The sequence below is a fragment of the Homarus americanus genome, unplaced genomic scaffold (assembly GCF_018991925.1).
Source record: "Homarus americanus isolate GMGI-L3 unplaced genomic scaffold, GMGI_Hamer_2.0 scaffold22250, whole genome shotgun sequence".
NCBI lineage: Eukaryota > Metazoa > Arthropoda > Malacostraca > Decapoda > Nephropidae > Homarus > Homarus americanus.
This window is the reverse complement of record NW_024741189.1, coordinates 12,992,247-13,011,091: the sequence shown is the minus strand read 5'-3', so window position 1 is coordinate 13,011,091 and position 18,845 is coordinate 12,992,247. Positions and strand designations below refer to the sequence as shown.

The window sequence follows — 18,845 nt, the reverse complement described above, 5'->3', positions numbered from 1 at the left end:
ATTCTCGCAATTGGATCTTGGCTTGACGTGGTATAAATCTGTGGCTTCCATTTATAGTTACAAAATTACAGGTACACGTACTAAACTTACGTTTTTTTGTGTCCTTGAGTCACGTCGCCACAGTTAAACAAAGTTCTCGTGTCCGACACCAATAAGTATCAACACACTTCATCAGCGCAAATAAACAAACGATTTATTTCTAGAAACTCGCATTATGCGTTAATCTAAATTCTCACTGTTGTTGCTAATATTAAACTATCAGTTCACTACTGCACAGATTCAAGCAGGAGTCTGTTTTACTACTAAGCTACTTAACCTCTCGAGACTCGAGGGCAACTGACCTTCCCGTGGTCAATCTGAAGAAAGGTCACAAAATCAACTCCCAATAGCACTTTCTCACACACGCTCTGTCGACCTCGTTGAAAAGAGTCCACCTATTACAGATCCGGTACATTTAATTGAAAATATAGTAGTGTACATAAATTTTGGTGGGTATCCTTATGTTACATTAACATTAAAATAATTTTTTTCAGATAAATTACCTTTCTTCCTCTCCCACTGTTGTGTGGCGTGGATCAGGGGTAGAGTAGCCTAAAAAAACCGGGAGGGTAAGACGTGTGTGAAGAAAGTGACAGGAAAGAGATAAGACAGCAAGTACAAATACACAAACTCATATCCTCAAGTTGCACGCACAGGATACAAAGCGAGTCTCCTTCGCCTTTACCTCGTACCACAAGAAAAATAATACAAATGATAGTGAAAATATTATCTAATGTATTTCTTGCATTACATACATACCCCATAGAACAAATGATAATAATACTGTAATCTATTTTTTATTATTATTGGTACAGTAGCACAGGTGAATAGTAAAATTGTAGTATAGTATTTTAGCAATACGGGGTAGTATTCCTGAAACATAAATAAAGATAAATGGGTCATGACCAGTGTCAATACCCCATAGATTCGGAGTTATCCTACAAAATTGGGTAGGGGAGGATTGCAATAAGTCTACTTTTACTTTTATCCTCTTCACCACTGATCGGCTCGTTAGCCGCTTGGGTGATCGGTCACGTCTCTGATTACTTTTCCTTTTCATTTATCCTCTTCACCAAAAGATCGGCTCGCTAGCCGCCCGGGTGATCGGTCACGTCTCTGTCACGCAATGTTGCAAGTACTGGGCATGCACCGGCTCCTGCATGTACCTGAACCCGCTCCAGTGTTGGTCAAGTCTTGTCTGGAAAGAGCTCACACTCGGTGCCGTCACAACCCTCTCTGGTAGATTGTTCCAAGAGTTTACAACCCTCACTCCGAAAAAGTTTACCCTCACGGTTTTCTGGACATGCGGCTTCTTCACTCTTGAGCTGTGACCCCTTGTGGGGCGAGCGTCCGCCAGCTCCAAGTAAGGACACTCGACTGAGTAGTGCCCCTTGAGATGCCTATACACCTCAACTAGGTCACCCCTTGCCCGTCTGTAGTATAAGCTAGGCAAGTTCAGGCACTCCAATCTCTCAGGGTAGCTGAGGTGCCGAAGTGCAGGCACCAGTCTGGTGGCCCTCCTTTGAACATTTTCAACCAACTGACAGTCCCTAGAATATCTCGGGGACCAGATGGGGTGACAGTACTCCAGATGGGGAAGCACTTCACTCCTGAAGATCGTCACGAGGGACGGACCGTCTAGATATCTGAACGACCTTCTTATAAGACCCAATAATTTATTTGCCTGATTTACCTTCTTCTCACAATGGCCCGAGAACTTCATCTCATTGTCAACATACACACCTGGGTCCTTCTCACACACAGTCTCAACTAGTGCATTTTCTTCATCCCGTTGGGATATATGATACGCCTCCTTACCGTTGGTACGCCCCAGGTGCATCCTCTTACACTTCGTGACATTGAATCTCAGCAGCCATTTCTTCGACCATTCCTGGAGCCCACAGAGGTCCTTCTGCAGCTCTTCACAGTCCGCTTGGTTCTTAATTTCCCGAAATAACTTAGCGTCATCGGCAAACTTTTGTATGGAGTCTAAGTGGTAAGAGTCGAGTGGGTCTGTTGACAATCCACACGCAGTAACACGTACACTCGCCAACAAAAGTCCTGTCGCCTCACCTGCTTCTTCACGAATCCAGAGTGTATAGTACATCTCAATCAATGTTCGGACCGACATTATTGGTGACCGTCTTATTGGCCTATATCTGCTACTCCAGGAACTGGCACATTTTCTTGAGGACACTTTACTAGTGATTCCCAAGGATCACGTCGACTGTGGTGGTACATGTATGATGGTACCCTAGCACACTTTGCTCGAGTAACAACTGAATTCCTAAATGTTGGGTATTCTGGCTACCTCGATCACCTGACCTAAATCCTACTGACTTCTACTTGTGGCGTCACGTTAAAGACAAAGTGTATGCTACAGAGGTCCCGATTTGTGAGGATTGTGGCGCCAAGTGAAAGATCTTGCCACAAGCATTCGTAATACCCCTGGAGTCTTCGAACGTGTACTACAGTCACTTTGCGACGGACTGCGGCCTACATTCAGGAAGAAGGACGGAACTGAACACTTACTATTAAATCGAATTCAGAATGCATATGATTGTAAATAAATTGTACTTGCAACACTAGATATTTATTTTATACGCCACAGGAAATCAGTCCCGTTTGCATAGGAAAAGATAGGTCTCCGCAAGATCTCTAAAAGCTTCACTCAAAATAACAAAAAAAAATCTTTCTTTTTAAGGCAGTTCTCGCCAACTAGAAGTGTACGTTTTCTTTTAAAATTTCTTAGCAGTAAGAGAAAGGCGCTCGTCGGGGTGACATTACAATATGATGACAACATCTAAGCTAATTAATTACCTAATGTTCATTCCATTATTTGGCTAATATTCAGCAAAAACCGGCTTACGAGCCTAAATCGTTTTATCGGAAATTATCATGTAAATAAATAACAAATTACACATTGCAATAAATATATGTACTTTTTTTTTTTTACTTTTATCCTCTTCACCACTGATCGGCTCGTTAGCCGCTTGGGCGATCGGTCACGTCTCTGATTACTTTTCCTTGTCTTTTATCCTCTTTACCAAAAGATCGGCTCGTTAGCTGCTTGGGCGATCGGTCACGTCTCTGTTACGCACTGTTGGCAAGTACTGGACATGGCAACTAGACATAATCCTGACAAATAGGTAGTAGGTAGTAGGCAGCTATCAAACAGGGAGGTACTGTAGTGGATTTCTCCCCTACAAACGCTGTTTGTCGCTGAGTAGCCGACCCCGCGAATTCCACAGTGTATGCCTCGTGGTCTACTGTAGGTCAACCAGCGCCGCCCACGGAGCGGGGGTCAACTATTAAGCCACGTCTACCTCCGCTATTTAAGACCTGACCTCGTGGTGACCTGTCTCTTCTTCTAGCTACAGCCGCAGCAAGTAACACCACCTCCTCCACCGCTGCCTGGGGGTCCTCGCTCCCGCCGGCGAGCATGGCGACCCACAAGCTGTCCTCCTCTGAGCATCCTCACCAACCAGCTCTCTCTACATCACGCTTGTAACCACGCTGCCACTTCCCAGCACCAAGCTGCATTGTACATCCAATACAACATGTATATAGAGAGCACATTGTGAGTTTCCTTTCTCCATCCCATCCTGAGTGTGAACCCAAACATCCCATATCCCACAATGGTGACCCCGGAGTGACGCACTCACAGGATGGAGGAGAAAGAACCCAAACATCCCATACCCCACATTACTACCGCCTGGGAAGATATTGGAAGCATAATGTGTTGTCTAATGGTAGACCCTGCTGCCATATGGCATCACGAAAATTGTGACCAAGTCCCAGGTTGCTGATCTGATTTTCTGCCTCATTTACACACAATTGCAGGGTCTTAGTTGTTTCTCTTACTATTGACAACACAACATACATATATTGTTTATCACTTTTGATCTTTAATTTTTTTATTTCTTTATGGTTCCTTATTATTATTATTATTATTATTATTATTACAATTATTATTATAATTATTTTTATTATTATTATCATTATTACATTTTCGCCCCCCAGGCCCTGATGTGGGTGAGTGACCTGTGCCCCGGTGGACTAATCCCCGTAAAAAAAAAAAAAAAAAACTGACCTCGTGTTCAACCTTAATACTGTACAACCCATGTTGTACTGCTTCCCTATAATATTTATGTTTTTAAATTTCACTGTAACTTATGTATAATACTTATAATATAAATGTAAAAAAAAAATAAAACTAAATAAACATAAATAATATTGAAGTGATAACCGTGGTAACATTCTGCGATGTTCTTATTACCACCATGCTATGTATACTATTCCAGATGATACTAAATGTTACATAATACTTCCTTGAGATAAATGTACAGTATATATCAGGTGCCCACAGGAGAGCTCAGGTTCTCAACTGGCTCAGCCATGATATTGTTATTATTATCCACTCTGTATCTGTGTTTTTCTGGCTAAATACATTGTTTCAATTCAATTCAATTCAGTTTTTGTGGAATATTTATTACCTAGTAGGTGTCAGGTAAGATGTCAATAGGTCTTAAGGAACTGCTATGCGTCCATCAGGGTTACGCAAGTTTAATTATTTTTTTAAGTTTTACTGGATGTATGAATTTCTGTAATTTAAAGTTTAAGGTTATTTATGCATGTACGTAGGGTACGAACATAAAGGTTTTTAGTAGATAAAGCGGTATTATTTTACTTTAGGACATCGCGCGCCCGAAAGTTATAACTGCTGAAGCATTTAGATCTCCCTATTCTGAGTATTTGAACCCCACATATACCAGGCGGAAATGGATAATAGCGACACAATTAAATTTAGTTGGTTTTACGTAATTTTCAATCTTCGTCTCTGAGATGTTATCGGCGCATCACGCATGCGCAATTGACTGACGTCATCCTGTCGTGACCAAAGACTATAAGAAAGACAGGAAAGCAACAGATGGCGTTAGCGTGCAAGGAGCGGGGTCGTTTGAACGTCGTCTGTCAGGGGCCCGCAACCTTCCCTTTTCCGGCCGTATGTAGCCGGGAATTGTTATATAGTCTTTGGTCGTGACTAATGATGTATCGATATCACCACGCGAATTTTTTTCGACCAATCACATTTGATTTTTTTTCAAAAGAAGCATACTTGTTATTGCCTCCAACGACGTGCAACGCAAAAGACCTCCATTAATTTATGCCAACCAGCATGAGCTTAAGCTTGTTCATGCATGCCGGCCCAGTTGTTTCCCGTATCTCTCCTCATGGTCCGAATCCAAGAGAATCTTTTTTTTCTTGTTCCCCCAGGGGCAAAGACTATGAAAGACGGGAAAGCTCAGGCATAAACAACACAACTAGGTGTAATATTTTCTCAGTGCGTATAGCGCCCTATCAAGTATCTTTCTCAACAGGGTGCTGAATACTAATAAATGCAAACACAGTGGCTTCTATTTAGCTTTTTGTCAGGGTGCCAACCTGGGGGATAATTAATGGCCGCGTCCATTACAGGTGAATGCTGAGCTTTCCCGTCTTCTCAGTCTTTGCCAGGGGTCACCTCACAGCTTCCCTTATTGTTCTCAGGTTGAACTTGAAGAATGTGTCCCATCTCCATCGGTCTTCCATCAGCCACTCATTAACATACTTACGTTCGCAGTTTCCCATATCATCTCGTTTTTGACACGATCCTGCCACCGTATTCTCCTGAATGCTTTGTTTTCGAATGTCCAAAACTGTTCGGCAGTTCGTGGATAGTTTTGTTATCTTATCATGCTGTCAGCGCTCAGTGGTTGTAAACAAAGTCAAATGAAATGCTATCTGTAATTTTCATGAGTATGTATAAAAATATTCTAATGATGGTATTGTAGTGGACGTCTCCCCTACAACTGCCTAACTGCGTAGCCACGCCACCACCTGTTACCGTCTTCCCTAGCAACCAAGCGTATCCGCATTCCAATGCCCGCCGTATCTTAGCAACGGAACTAGTCACCGGCTACTTCTCGGGTTTTCCCACCATGACTCATAGCCGCTGCTAAGCTCTGCCTCTCCCTTGAGATTCATTCTGACCATTCTTCTTGAACAAGCAACACCTCCTCCTCCGCCGCTGCCTGGCGGCCCCTCGCTTCTCCTCGCCTGCCTGGCGGTCCTCGCTCCCGCCAGCGAGCATGGCGACCCACCAGCTGTCCTTCTCTGAGCTTCCTCACCAACCAACATTCATTCTGCCCATTTTCCTGAACAAGCAACATCTCCTCCAGCAAGCTCCTAGCTGTCCAGCATTCATTCAATCAGGAGGCCAGCAACAGGCATCATCTTCTCTAACGAATCTCCTGCACATCTACCTCCTTCACCAAGCTACTCACTGAACGTCTCTATTGACCAGCTCCTCACCACACGGCACCTCCAGCACCAGACTGTCTATCATATAACTTATATATTATACAAGAAAACCACATTAGAGTTTCCTTTCATCCTGAGTGCTAGACAACATTAATATCTCGATACCCCTACAGTATATCTGCATTAAAATCACTTACATTTTTCTTACTAATTTCGAAAAATAAATGTCTTTCAACTATGTTAAAAAGCCCTAATTGGAGGCGAAATAGTCCAAACTTGCTCGAGAACTCGTTCCTTCCATTTTCGGTAAAATTGCAGTTTCCCTCCCAATTGGTTTTTGATCAGAAATCTAGGTTTTTCCCATGGTATTTGGTGTCATTCATTCGAATTTGACCACAATTTCCGTCGAAAATAAATCGGTTTTGAGTTATCACCCCCTCCAACAATAATACCACATTTTCCTCATGATGATGATGAGGATTTATGGAATTTAGGCTCAAAGCCAAGCACAGGAGCCAATAGGCCATTCAGTGCTGTTCCATTTTCCTCAGATTTCAGGTTTTGGGTGAAATTCTGACTGAGATTGGCGGTATCACCGTATTCTCCTGAAGAATACGAAAAATTTGCTGTGATAATCCCTTTAATAAACATATTCGTAGTTTGAATGGCTCTTCAGTCTCTCCGTGAATTCTGTTTCACACGACCCTATAGTTCCTAATAAGGATGTCCAGGTGTTTACAGACATACTTCGCCAATATTTCGTCTCTCTACAATTGCCTATTCAGTTCTTAACGTATATTGATTGTCAGACCAACTCTTTTCCCCTTCTCTTCTAGCCTACTCGCCATCGCCTGTAGGTTTTGTGTACAATATTTCTACTTATAATCCAACGCCTCCTTCCTAACAAAATCGATAAACACAGTAAATAGTAGCAGATGAAACAAATACACAAAAACAATAACAAGTATCCTACATTTGGTTGGTCCACACACTTGACAAAACATAAAGGCTCACAGAATCCTTCCGACATACGATTTCTGCAAGATTTTGTGGACATACCACCATCACACACACACACACACACACACACACACACACACATATATATATATATATATATATATATATATATATATATATATATATATATATATATATATATATATATATATATATATATATATATATACATATATATTCTTCATCGTAGTTATCTAGAGCATCCTATTATACTGTGCTTAATAATACCATATTTAACAGAATATCCTATTAGCCGTTGATTTTGTTTCATTTCCTACATCAACTTTCTCATACAAATTTCAGTTAACGACAAACTGACTGTCTTGTTAAGCATCACATTATACTGTAAAGTGTAAATAAGGAACATTGGCGAATAGGGGACTAGAGAAAGAATGTCATTATAATCTGGACGTTTATTTGAATAATTATTTTTTTGTTCCGCTTTACAACCTGTTATGTATCATTGTGAAGAACTTGGCCTCAAGTCCTTGGCTTCTCTTCCCCACCTGCACCTAGATTCACATACTTGTATATGGAAAATTTCATCCCAAAGCAATGTGTTAATCAATTTAGTTGCAAGTTCTCTTTCTCTCTATGATACTGGGGAAAAACTCAAGAGCACATAGATTCTCCCCAAATTAAAATGAGATTCAAACGTTACTTGTATTATACTCTCCCTCCAGCTAGTGAAAAAAGTACGCACCTTTTGAGAATCTGTGGTGTGATTCAGAGGAATGAATCAAGTCTACGGCAAACTCACACTAACAGTAACCATACACCAATATTGAATTTAAAGGTAATAATGGGACATAAATTTGGATTAAGGAAAAGAAGAGAGCATCAGGCACTGATCATAGCCAGTGTGAGGTTGAAACAAGCCGTGAGTACAGTTTCGTGACAAGGGAGGAAACCTAAAGATCGTAAAATATAAGTATAAATTAGTCTATTATTAGGTAATGTGATAAGCAAGGAATTCTAATTTAGTAATAATAATAATAATAATAATATTAATAATAATAATAATGATAATAAAATGGCTCAAAATTAATAAAAAGTCTTAATTATAAATGTGATACACAATAATGCCAGAGCAGAACGAAGTGACATACAGTTTGCCACATGGAATCATTACTAGTTGCTTTTATGTTTGCATTTGGGCGACCCTAATATAACTATGCGTGTCCCTAGTGACATAACATACACCATCGTTACACTTACTTGTTTGTATTTTTCATGAACAATAAGTAAAACCTATTATCATTACTGTTAAGTTTCCTGTTTTTGAAGCCTAAAACACTTTAAAACCATAATTGGTTACAGTAAACATTATGCAAAAGAATAATAATTCTAGGTGTTTATATGACAAATGAATTACTTTATAAATAAGAATAGTTTACCAATAAATAAAATTAAATAACATCTAAAATAAGCCTATACCAGTAAAAAAAAACCTTAAGAAAACACTGAACGAGATCAAGTGGTAACACATTAAGAATGGTGTACAGTGCTTCGTTATTTCCAGCACTGGTCTTAAATAAAAAATCCCAGATTAATGACAACAATACGTTGAATAATCCATTTGATGAGCTTATTCTAAGGAATTCAGTAAGTGTAAATCTAGAAGACTTGATGAACTTTTTTCACATTTGTATTATGTATATGTGATTTTTTTATTGTAAGTTGGCGTATTGGTTCCACTCCATTTACTTGAGAATAAAAGAATAATGCGAGACTGATTGACAATTGGACAAAATTATGGAAATGTCTAATATTCCAAAACAGACTGTCAAATCCTGCCAACATTAAGTCTATTACTGCTTATAATCATATATATCCCACATATCATTATAAAGTATCTGCTATACCATTGAAAATCTTTTTTATAAACATACCGCATTCACTATTTCCAAAATTTATAGAAGCATAGGACAACTACGTCTATAGCTGAACGGTTAATTTTCATAGTCCTGCATTGTAATTCTATATTGACTTTAAGCCAGAGAGCGGTTTGTCACTGATTTACAAGATAATCACGCCCACGATCACTACACGACAGGAAGGTCCTATTATTATAACCTGACATGGAAAAGAAAACGGGACCAGTCTTTGTTAGTAAAAGGAGACCGAGTATACTTTTATAGTACTGTAATGGATTAATCTTCATGGATGTGTCGCTTTACCTTCTTAAAGGTAATAACTTTGTTTGTGTCTCGCACCCCAGTGAGGGGCTTATGACAGTCTTACAGGAGATAAGTAGGAATTAAGTAAATGGATCTAAGAACTTAAACTACTGAGCATTTACAACCCTTTAGATCCAGTTTCCCAACTAAAGCATGGCCACAGTGGCCAAGGTTCTCCACCTAAGTCGTATCTGGTTGCCTGGCCGCAGAACGAACCTCCAACCTATCAAGTATACAAAGTTTTGTATATAATTTTTAGCAGTGCTCAAGCGAATGAAGCCATCATTCATTTTGTCTTCCTGTAAAGTCATGGTGTTTGGTGCAGGTTACTTGACGGTTCAGGGCTTGCTGGCATGTCTGCGGGCATGCTTTTTCCAATGTCTCTGGGTACGTTCTTCACAGCGGTGACCCGAGTAACCACTCCTGCAAGAGCACACGTGGACACCATCCTCTATGTTGCACTTTCCGCCGCGACGACAAAATCCTTTTGGACAACCCAGTTCAGCACATACAGGACCTGAAGAGCAATAAAATTAATAGTACACGAAAATAAAATTGATAAAGCAACAGAGGATACAAGCTTCACTACAATATAATATTATATAACTGTAGCCTGCAGCACTCTAAGGCCTACAGAAATTGCCACATATATACAGTATATATATATATATATATATATATATATATATATATATATATATATATATATATATATATATATATATATATATATATATATATATATACGGTGGAACACTGGCAACGGGCTGCCAGTATTTCACAGTAAGAGTTACGGTACATTTTTTACAGTGTATCTGGTAAAGTGTATAGTATGGTAGTCTTTTGGCTGTGAGAAAAGTGACAAATATAGAGATTGTATTAGGGGAAGAACAGTGTGGGTTCATAAAAGGCAGGGTTTGCATAGGGAGGATGAATGGCATGGAAAGAATTTACAATATACAGTACGTGTATTTTCTTTTGTTTATAGCGACCCTGTATCTTAATAAAAGAGAATAAGCTTCATACTATGTAACTGAAATGTCAGTCCCGCTACAGACCTTTAAAGCCAAAATTGCAGGCACAGATAGGACCGTGCAGACCGGCCAGACAAGTTCCTCCATAGTGGCACGGGTTGGGTTGACACACATCTGTCGTGTTCTCCTCCACAGTGACATTTACGCTTGTTCCTGAAGTATGTGATGAAGACACTGAGGCAGGGGTCACGTAGGAGGTCCCAGCAGATTCAAGTGCCGCTGGATAAGAAACCTGAGAGATGTGGGTTTAAATTTAGTTTTAATTGAATGAAATATAACTATTAGGTCATTCAATGACAAATTACGGTTGCATCTCAAAAGCTTATTTAGGATCAAAGTCTTGTTATAAAAAATAACAGGTTTATAATTTTAAGAAAGAATTACTATTTAAATCTAAAGGAAGAATCATACAACACAGAAACCCAAATGAAGTATTCAACAGTAGTGAAACTGTGTTTACCTACATTACACGTCTACCAAAATACTGCACAGTATTTCATTAACAGCTAAATCAGATGAATGGGTTTTTAAAAATTTCCCTGAAACATCTCTCATACGTATACTGTATTTTATTCCATTAAGTATTAAGACCTAAAACAAAACAAGAAAGAAAAGAAAAAGCTAAGGAGGGCCAGAAAGTTTACCTGTGCTGGCACATCAGAGTATTGGCGCTTGTTCTCTTGGACCAACTGTCCATCCTGGAACCTGCGAGATTCCTCGTAACCGTGGACCAGCTGACCGTCCTCATAGTGCTCCTCAGCATTTATCTCTCTCCTCTCGCTGTATCCTCCATCCACCACTCCCGGGTAACCATGGGAAGCCCTGTGAGACGAGTCTTGACTGGAATATCCCGAGCCTCCCAAAAGGACACAGGTGAGACATCCCGAAGGCCTCGTTCTTCCTGGCGAATGTTGCTGAGATGAACCTCTGTAGGACTCTGAGCCATAGGTGGACGATGATGATGATCCACCTCTTTCATAAGCAGATGATCCACTACGTATAGAGTCTGATCCAGTCAATGAGGAACCTGATCCGCCCAGCACTATGGTAGTAGCACCGTTGCGCCTTGTGGAGGATTCCTCACTAGCTGAAGTAGATCCACTTATGGATCCTGAACCACCATAGGTTCCCAAGGAACCATCATGGGCAGTTGAGGAGCTGTGTGATTCTCTAGTTTGCGACACTGTCGATCCACCATAGGATTCAGCACTCTGAGAAGTCTCCTGTAACTCACCATGCGACCCATAGGCCCCAACTCTAGAGGAGTCTGCATTCCTATTGTACGAGGACTGTGAGGGTGTGTTGAGGGTGTTACCTGCCAGGATTTGGTGGAGGGCATCATAGTTGCCGGCACCACCCAGTGCTTTCTCGTCCAGCTCAGTCCTGTTCTCATACACCAGCGACCCGTTCTAACCAAAGACAAAAATGAACACTATATTGAAAAAGAGAATATTTACCTTATTGTACGCACACATACACACTCTCTCTCTCTCTCTTTTTATAAGAGAACTTATAAATTAACTGTATAAAAGTCAATCATTCAGCAGTCACTAAATCAACAGTCAAGAGGCCAGTGTTCGCTAAGTTAACAATGAGGTATTTCAAGTACACTCTAAGTTTAAAGAAACAATCAAGGTTCTCAATTTTACGAGTCAAGAGAAAGGTGTTTCTTAATTAACAATCATGGGGTGAGGTTCAACATGGTGGAGGGAGGAGGGGGTGTAACTCACATGGAAGCGACGCTCGTGGTGAAGGTCGTACACTGGGAGTCCGTCAACATATTCCTGCTGGCGACGTGTCTCGTAACGACGGCGCGTGTACTGAGGAACCACTGACACCCGTCCAGTTCCAGACACCTGCAGCGAGGTACAGGAATGAGTTCAATGTGCTAGCACCACCACCACCATACAATTGGCATACCATCCAAAATACCACCAATATACCATAGTACTACCACCCACACCACCATCAATGCACTGTGCAATCACTATCATCTGCACCACCACTCCCTGTAAACAACTATCCCCACTACCACCATTGCCACAGATATACCACATCTAACCACTGAAGAAGAGACAAAATGGCATATTTTGTGGGTACACTGTCCATGGTTTTACAAGTTTATATACTAGACTTTATACACTAAATGCGTCACATGGAACACCAGCATTAGGTATGGCTGGTTAGTCACTCGTAACCAAGCCAGGGAGCTGATGAAGCACCTATGACAAAATTTCAAGTTGATAACATTATTTTAAAAAATACTTTTACTTGTCATAATTAACATTAACACCACTAAGAAATATTTTCTTAGATCTTAAAATTTAGAATCTATCTATGAAATGCTTGAAGATTAGATAGTGAAACACATGACCCACCTGATGTGTCTGAGTGGAGCGGCCTACACCACCTCCTGCGACCCGGCCAGAAGTCACCTGCTGTTGAAGATGCTGCGACTGTGTCACCTCGTGCCTGGAGTCACTGGCCACCTGGTTGTCCAGGTAAGACACGCCCAGGCGACCCTCGCTTAGTCTTCCAACACCAAAATCATCCTCGTCCTTCTCCGTCCGGTTCTCATGAACAAGATGGCCATCCTCAAAGCGGCGCTCATGGTGCAGATCGTACACTTGTTCGCCATTCACGAACTTCTTTTCCTGTTTAACCTCGTGTTGCTGAGAGTAACTCCCAGGATGGTAGCTGCCTTGCATCAGTTCCAGTTGGTCATCACCATAAGCACTCAGGTCCATACCGATCAACTCGTCACCACCGTGATCTGTATTGTTCTCGTGAATTAGTTCCCCATTTTCATACTGCCGCTCGTGATGGGTGACCCCCACAAGGCGTCCATTGAGGTACTTCTTGGTAGTGCGAATCTCGGAGCGCTGAGAACCTATCAGCGGGGAGCCAACGATTACACAACCCTCTGACTCTGTGCATGCTGTTGATGAAGAACCTGATAATGATCCAGCGAGTGGCTCTAGCGGCTGCTGATCTCTTACGACTGAGGAGTGTCTACGGCTTTCATTGTAGTGGTGATAACTAGAGCCTACAGATCCTGGGTAGGTATTTCTGGTTTCATCAGCGACTGATGCCCTTGAATTATCATAACGGGTGTGGGAAACTGAGGGGGTAGCCTGACCAATGAGGTCACCTTGTCTAGTGTGGGTGCTGTTGTAGTAGCGCGATGAACTGGAGTAGCCTGAGTAAGGCCCTCGCTGATCGTGACCCGATAATCCATCATCATGCGAGTTATACAGACCAGATGATTCATCAGCACGCGTATGGAAAAGGTCGGAGGATTCATCAACACGCGAATTGTATGAGTCATCCTCATAATCTTGGCTGAAGTCACTACTATCAACTTCGATGTCAACTCGAGGCAAGAAAGCAGAATCCATTTCGTTATCAACGGATGGAATTTCATATACATAGCCATCTTCATGAGGGCTGATGTCATAGCGCTCTTTGTTGTTATCATCGTCGCCATCATCGTCACTAGACACTGGTCCAATTATCGCTCCTGGAATACCCACTTGCTGCTGTTGCCCATAACTGTGGATACTGTCATCATCTGAATGCTGAGACTCGTACAGAGAAGAATGATGCTCTTCCTCCTGGGTGTCATGACGTCGCCCACCATGGCTGGTACCTAATAACTGGTCAGTAAGGGACGCCTCTGAATCTGATGAAGACAGGTCAAAGGTCACAGTGTGAGCTCTATCCCTGGAACCAGAAGTGTGTGGTAGCCTGGGCGAGGAGCTCCTAGAGGTCTCGGCCCTTCTACTGTCATAAGCACTGTTTCGCTCGTCTGAGATTTCCGACTGCATGTGACTGTAACCTCCTGTAGGACTTGGTCTGTAGGGCTGTCTGTACCCACCTGACTCCCTGTGTGAGGACTCGGACCTCTCTTGTGTAATCTGTGTAATGGACTGACCTGGATTGGGATTTCTAGCACTTTGTTGTACCAATGTTCTTTCTAAGTCACCGAGGTCATCAGGAGAAGCCTTTGAACCCCTATGACCGCTAATGCGTCTTGTCTGAGATACATCCATATGTGATGAAGTGGACTCGCGGGAATCTTCGGAGTAGTGTGATGAAGAACTTCCAGAAGATTGTCTGTTGGAGGGGTATGAAGGGGAAGGTTGTCTAGACTCGGAACTTCCAGAAGCTAGTCTATAAGGATACGAGGTTGAAGTTTCCTGTGACTCTTCAGTATACCTTGTTGAAGACCTTCCAGAAGCTGGTCTGGGATTTGGCGAGTCTCCAGTATTTCGTGGTGAGTAACCTGAGGGTGGTGTATATGAAGTATGAGATCTCCCTGGAGTTGGCCTGTACGAAGGAGAGGAAGGTGAAGTTTCCCTCGAGTCTTCTGAATGCTGTGTTAAGGAACTTCCAGAGCTGTAAGAAGGATAAGAATGTGATGAGGAAGAGTCTCTAGATTGCTCAGTATATTGTGTTGAACTTCCTGAAGTTGGTCTATATGGAGGAGAGGAAGATGAAGTTTCCCTCGAGTCTCCTGAATACTGTGTTAAGGAACTTCCAGAGCTGTAGGAAGGATACGAATGTGATGATGAAGATTCTCTAGATTGCTCAGTATATTGTGTTGAACTTCCTGGAACTGGTTGGTGTGAGGTATAAGACACTCCTGAAGTTGGTCTATATGGAGAAGAGGGAGCTGTTTCTCTCGACTCCGACTCCCCAGAATACTGTGTTGAGGAACTTCCATAAGTTTGTCTGTGGGACGGATAGGAAGTGGGTGACGAAGATGCTCTTGAATCCTCAGAGTATCGCCTTGAAGAACTATCATAACTTGGCCTGTAGGAGGTTGATGAATCTCTTGTTTCTTGAGTATACTGTGTCGAGGATGATGGTCTGTATGAGGGGTATGAAGAGTATTGGTGGCGTCCCTGTGACTCTGAGGAATAGCCCGGTCGATACCTCGGATAAGTGTTCTGGTTGTCTCTGGATGAAATGGAGGAATGTTCTTGGTGCTCTTGACGATGTTCGTAATAACCACCAGAATGACTGTCTCCTACAGGCCCTGCAGAGTTATGCTCTCCGACGATGTTTCTTGTGCCAAGATCATCTGGACCTTTCTCCTCGGTGCGGTTGTGTACCAGTTGCCCATCTTTATATTTTCTCTCAACGTTCTTGACGTAGACTGGCCGACCATTTACATACCGGGCCTGGGAGTGTACCTCACTACGGTGATACGCAGGTTGACGTGATCCATAGGACATCATCTGACGCCTCAACTGCTCCCGCATACGAGCCATCTCAGAGTTAAAATCAGAAGATGAATCATGAGGTGCATCGTCAGAGCCATATCCAGTGGAACCAAGACTTTGACTTTGGACGTAAGACCCTTCTAACTCATCACCATAGCCAGGCTGGGTATACCGACTTGCTCCAGATTTGGTGTAACTACTACCACTGGAAGAGACCTGACTGCCAGAGTAACCGCTCACTGGCTGAGGCGAGAAACCCAGATCATTTTCGTCTTTCTCCGTCTTCTGGTCGTGAACAAGCTGCCCATCTTGGAAGCGACGCTCATGGTGCAGTTCGTAGACTGGTTGGCCGTTAACGAATTGCTGCTGACTGCGGACTTCCTGGCGGGAAGATGTGTGGGGAACATCTACAGGACCCATCATGCCCAGGCTGTCCATTCCGCCATAGGACCCTGAACTATAGCTGCTGCTGCTGCCGTAGCTTGAGGAACCCAGCCCACCGAGGGTGCAGGAGTAGCATCCTTTGTAGGAGGGGTATGGGGCCTGCCGCTGCTTGTGATAATATACAATGTTAAAACAAAACATGGGCAGCAATATGGGGTCACCACTAAACTATATAATGTCTTCCATGTCCATCTACAAAACCTTCGGAATAATATAACTACTACTGTACAGACAGACCAAGTTAGGTATTTTTGGTACAATTAACGATTGTCTTGTTAAAGAAAAAATATATTTTTTGCAATTATAATATTAATATTATATACTGTTATATAATGCAACAAACTCCTTATAAAGACAAGGTGTAACAAAACCCTTAAAGGTATAGGAATAACAGTAACTTGACTGTTTTATTGTTTGCATCAATATGGTGTTAGTGGAGTATTCTAAATGACCTACACAGTGAAGAATAAAGTCACACTTGTTCTCATATACAGTATATGCTGGTTTTAATATGAGGTCACCACGGGCACAAGAGTCTCTTTGAGGAACACCTCTTTCTGCCACAACAGTAAGCTCTCCTGCTCACTGTATACCATCATGATGCGAGGCTTTTATTACGAATGAACATGGGTAAAAAGTGTTGCCAACTGTTGATCTACTGTAAGATCTTGCGTAAACATTATTGCCAAGCGATGGTCTGAATTCCTGGATGTAGAGTGTTGCCAAGTGTTGACCTATGACTGAAAAGTGTGTTAAGAGTTGACTATGAGTCTGTATAAACTGTGTTGCCAAGTGATACTGACCTTGCGTCCCTGAGAGACCTCCATGGAGGGCCCCAGCACGTACTGGACCACGTGTGGGTCCCTCACCTTCTCTACCTCGTGGTCTGCACCTGTCAGACACCATGATGAGTTAACACAATATTGATATAACACTAAGTGAACACCATCCTCACACCACACTAAGTGAACACCATCCTCACACCACACTAAGTGAACACCATCCGAACACCACACAAACTGAACACCATCCTAACACCACGCTAAGTGAACACCATCCTAACACCACACTAAGAGAACACCATCCTAACACCACACTAAGTGAACACCATCCTAACACAACACTAAGTGAACACCATCCTAACACCGCACTAAGTGAACACCATCCTAACACCACACTAAGTGAACACCATCCTAACACAACACTAAGTGAACACCATCTTAACACCACACTAAGTGAATACCATCCTAACACCACACTAAGTGAACACCATCCTAACACCACACTAAGTGAATACCATCCTATCACCACACTAAGTGAACACCATCCTAACACCACACTAAGTGAATACCATCCTAACACCACACTAAGTGAATACCATCCAGTGAACACCATCCTAACACCGCACTAAGTGAACACCATCCTAACACCGTACTAAGTGAACACCATCCTAACACCACACTAAGTGAACACCATCCTAACACCACACTAAGTGAACACCATCCTAACACCACACTAAGTGAACACCATCCTAACACCACACTAAGTGAATACCATCCTAACACCGTACTAAGTGAACACCATCCTAACACCGCACTAAGTGAACACCATCCTAACACCGCACTAAGTGAACACCATCCTAACACCGCACTAAGTGAACACCATCCTAACACCGCACTAAGTGAACACCATCCTAACACCACATTAAAGTTTATACCATACCAGGTTAACACACCTAACTAGTTTCACACCACACTGAGTTAGGGTTAACACTCCACACTAAATGTCACAGAGTTAACACCACACTGAGGTGAACACTACTGAGTTAAAATCACAATAACAACAGACACAATGAGCCATCAGCACACCATGTTACATCAACAATTAGCCATACAAACAGTGAATCACACAAACACACACTTGTTACTATTAACAAACATCAAACCATGTCATATAAATTTACTCTTCATGGAGTCAACAAGTGAGGTCACACAAACGTATTTACACTCTACACGGGGTCAACAAATCCTAAGGTCACGTAAAATAAGGATTCGCGAATTACTAGGTCAACAAAACAGGTCACATAAAACACAGATCACCAAAAACAGCTTAGCACTTCTGGTCACATGAAGTATTAACTAACTCATTATAACGACAGCAACAAAAAGGGGGAAAGAATTAACTCGTAACAAACCTGTGGACTGGGCGTTCGTATGATGAGGTTTTCTATTTGCTGGTTTACGAACGCATCAAATTAGCTAACTTACGCCAAAGCACAAAAAATAGTCCCCAGCATTGAATGAAAAATACACGGAAACTCTACTTTAACTAGAAGTGTTCAATAACCACCATGACAGTCAGGGGGCACAATAAATCTCTGTGAACGGGGACGCTGGTCTAAATTCATATCTCAGAGTAACTGTTATAGGTAAGGGGAATATGGAGCAGTGGACGACTTACCTGGAGCCCCGGAGACGGTGGAGAGTGTCAAGATAACTGCCACCATAGCCATTACCCTCCGCCTAGCACTGCCCGACAGAGTCATGATGAAGATACACTACACTGGTGAGATACCTTCCCGACGGCACTCCGTTTCA

The 18,845-nt window shown here is 42.2% G+C and overlaps 1 protein-coding gene across 2 annotated transcripts in view; it reads right to left on the bottom strand.

The window, feature by feature from the left end:
* Nucleotides 1-7,760: 7,760 nt before the first annotated feature.
* LOC121875732 overlaps nucleotides 7,761-18,845 on the bottom strand; it is a 39,814-nt gene continuing 28,729 nt past the window's right edge. Inside the window, exons 14-19 of one of the 2 annotated variants that reach the window (XM_042380387.1) lie at nucleotides 17,052-17,140; nucleotides 12,955-16,356; nucleotides 12,307-12,432; nucleotides 11,221-11,985; nucleotides 10,601-10,808; nucleotides 7,761-10,059 (exon numbers count right to left, since the gene is read on the bottom strand). In XM_042380387.1, the coding sequence (XP_042236321.1) occupies nucleotides 9,881-10,059; nucleotides 10,601-10,808; nucleotides 11,221-11,985; nucleotides 12,307-12,432; nucleotides 12,955-16,356; nucleotides 17,052-17,140 (4,769 nt within the window). In that variant the 3' untranslated portion in view covers nucleotides 7,761-9,880. The remainder of the gene's footprint in view (nucleotides 10,060-10,600; nucleotides 10,809-11,220; nucleotides 11,986-12,306; nucleotides 12,433-12,954; nucleotides 16,357-17,051; nucleotides 17,141-18,845) is intronic. The other variant, XM_042380386.1, reaches the window with a different exon arrangement.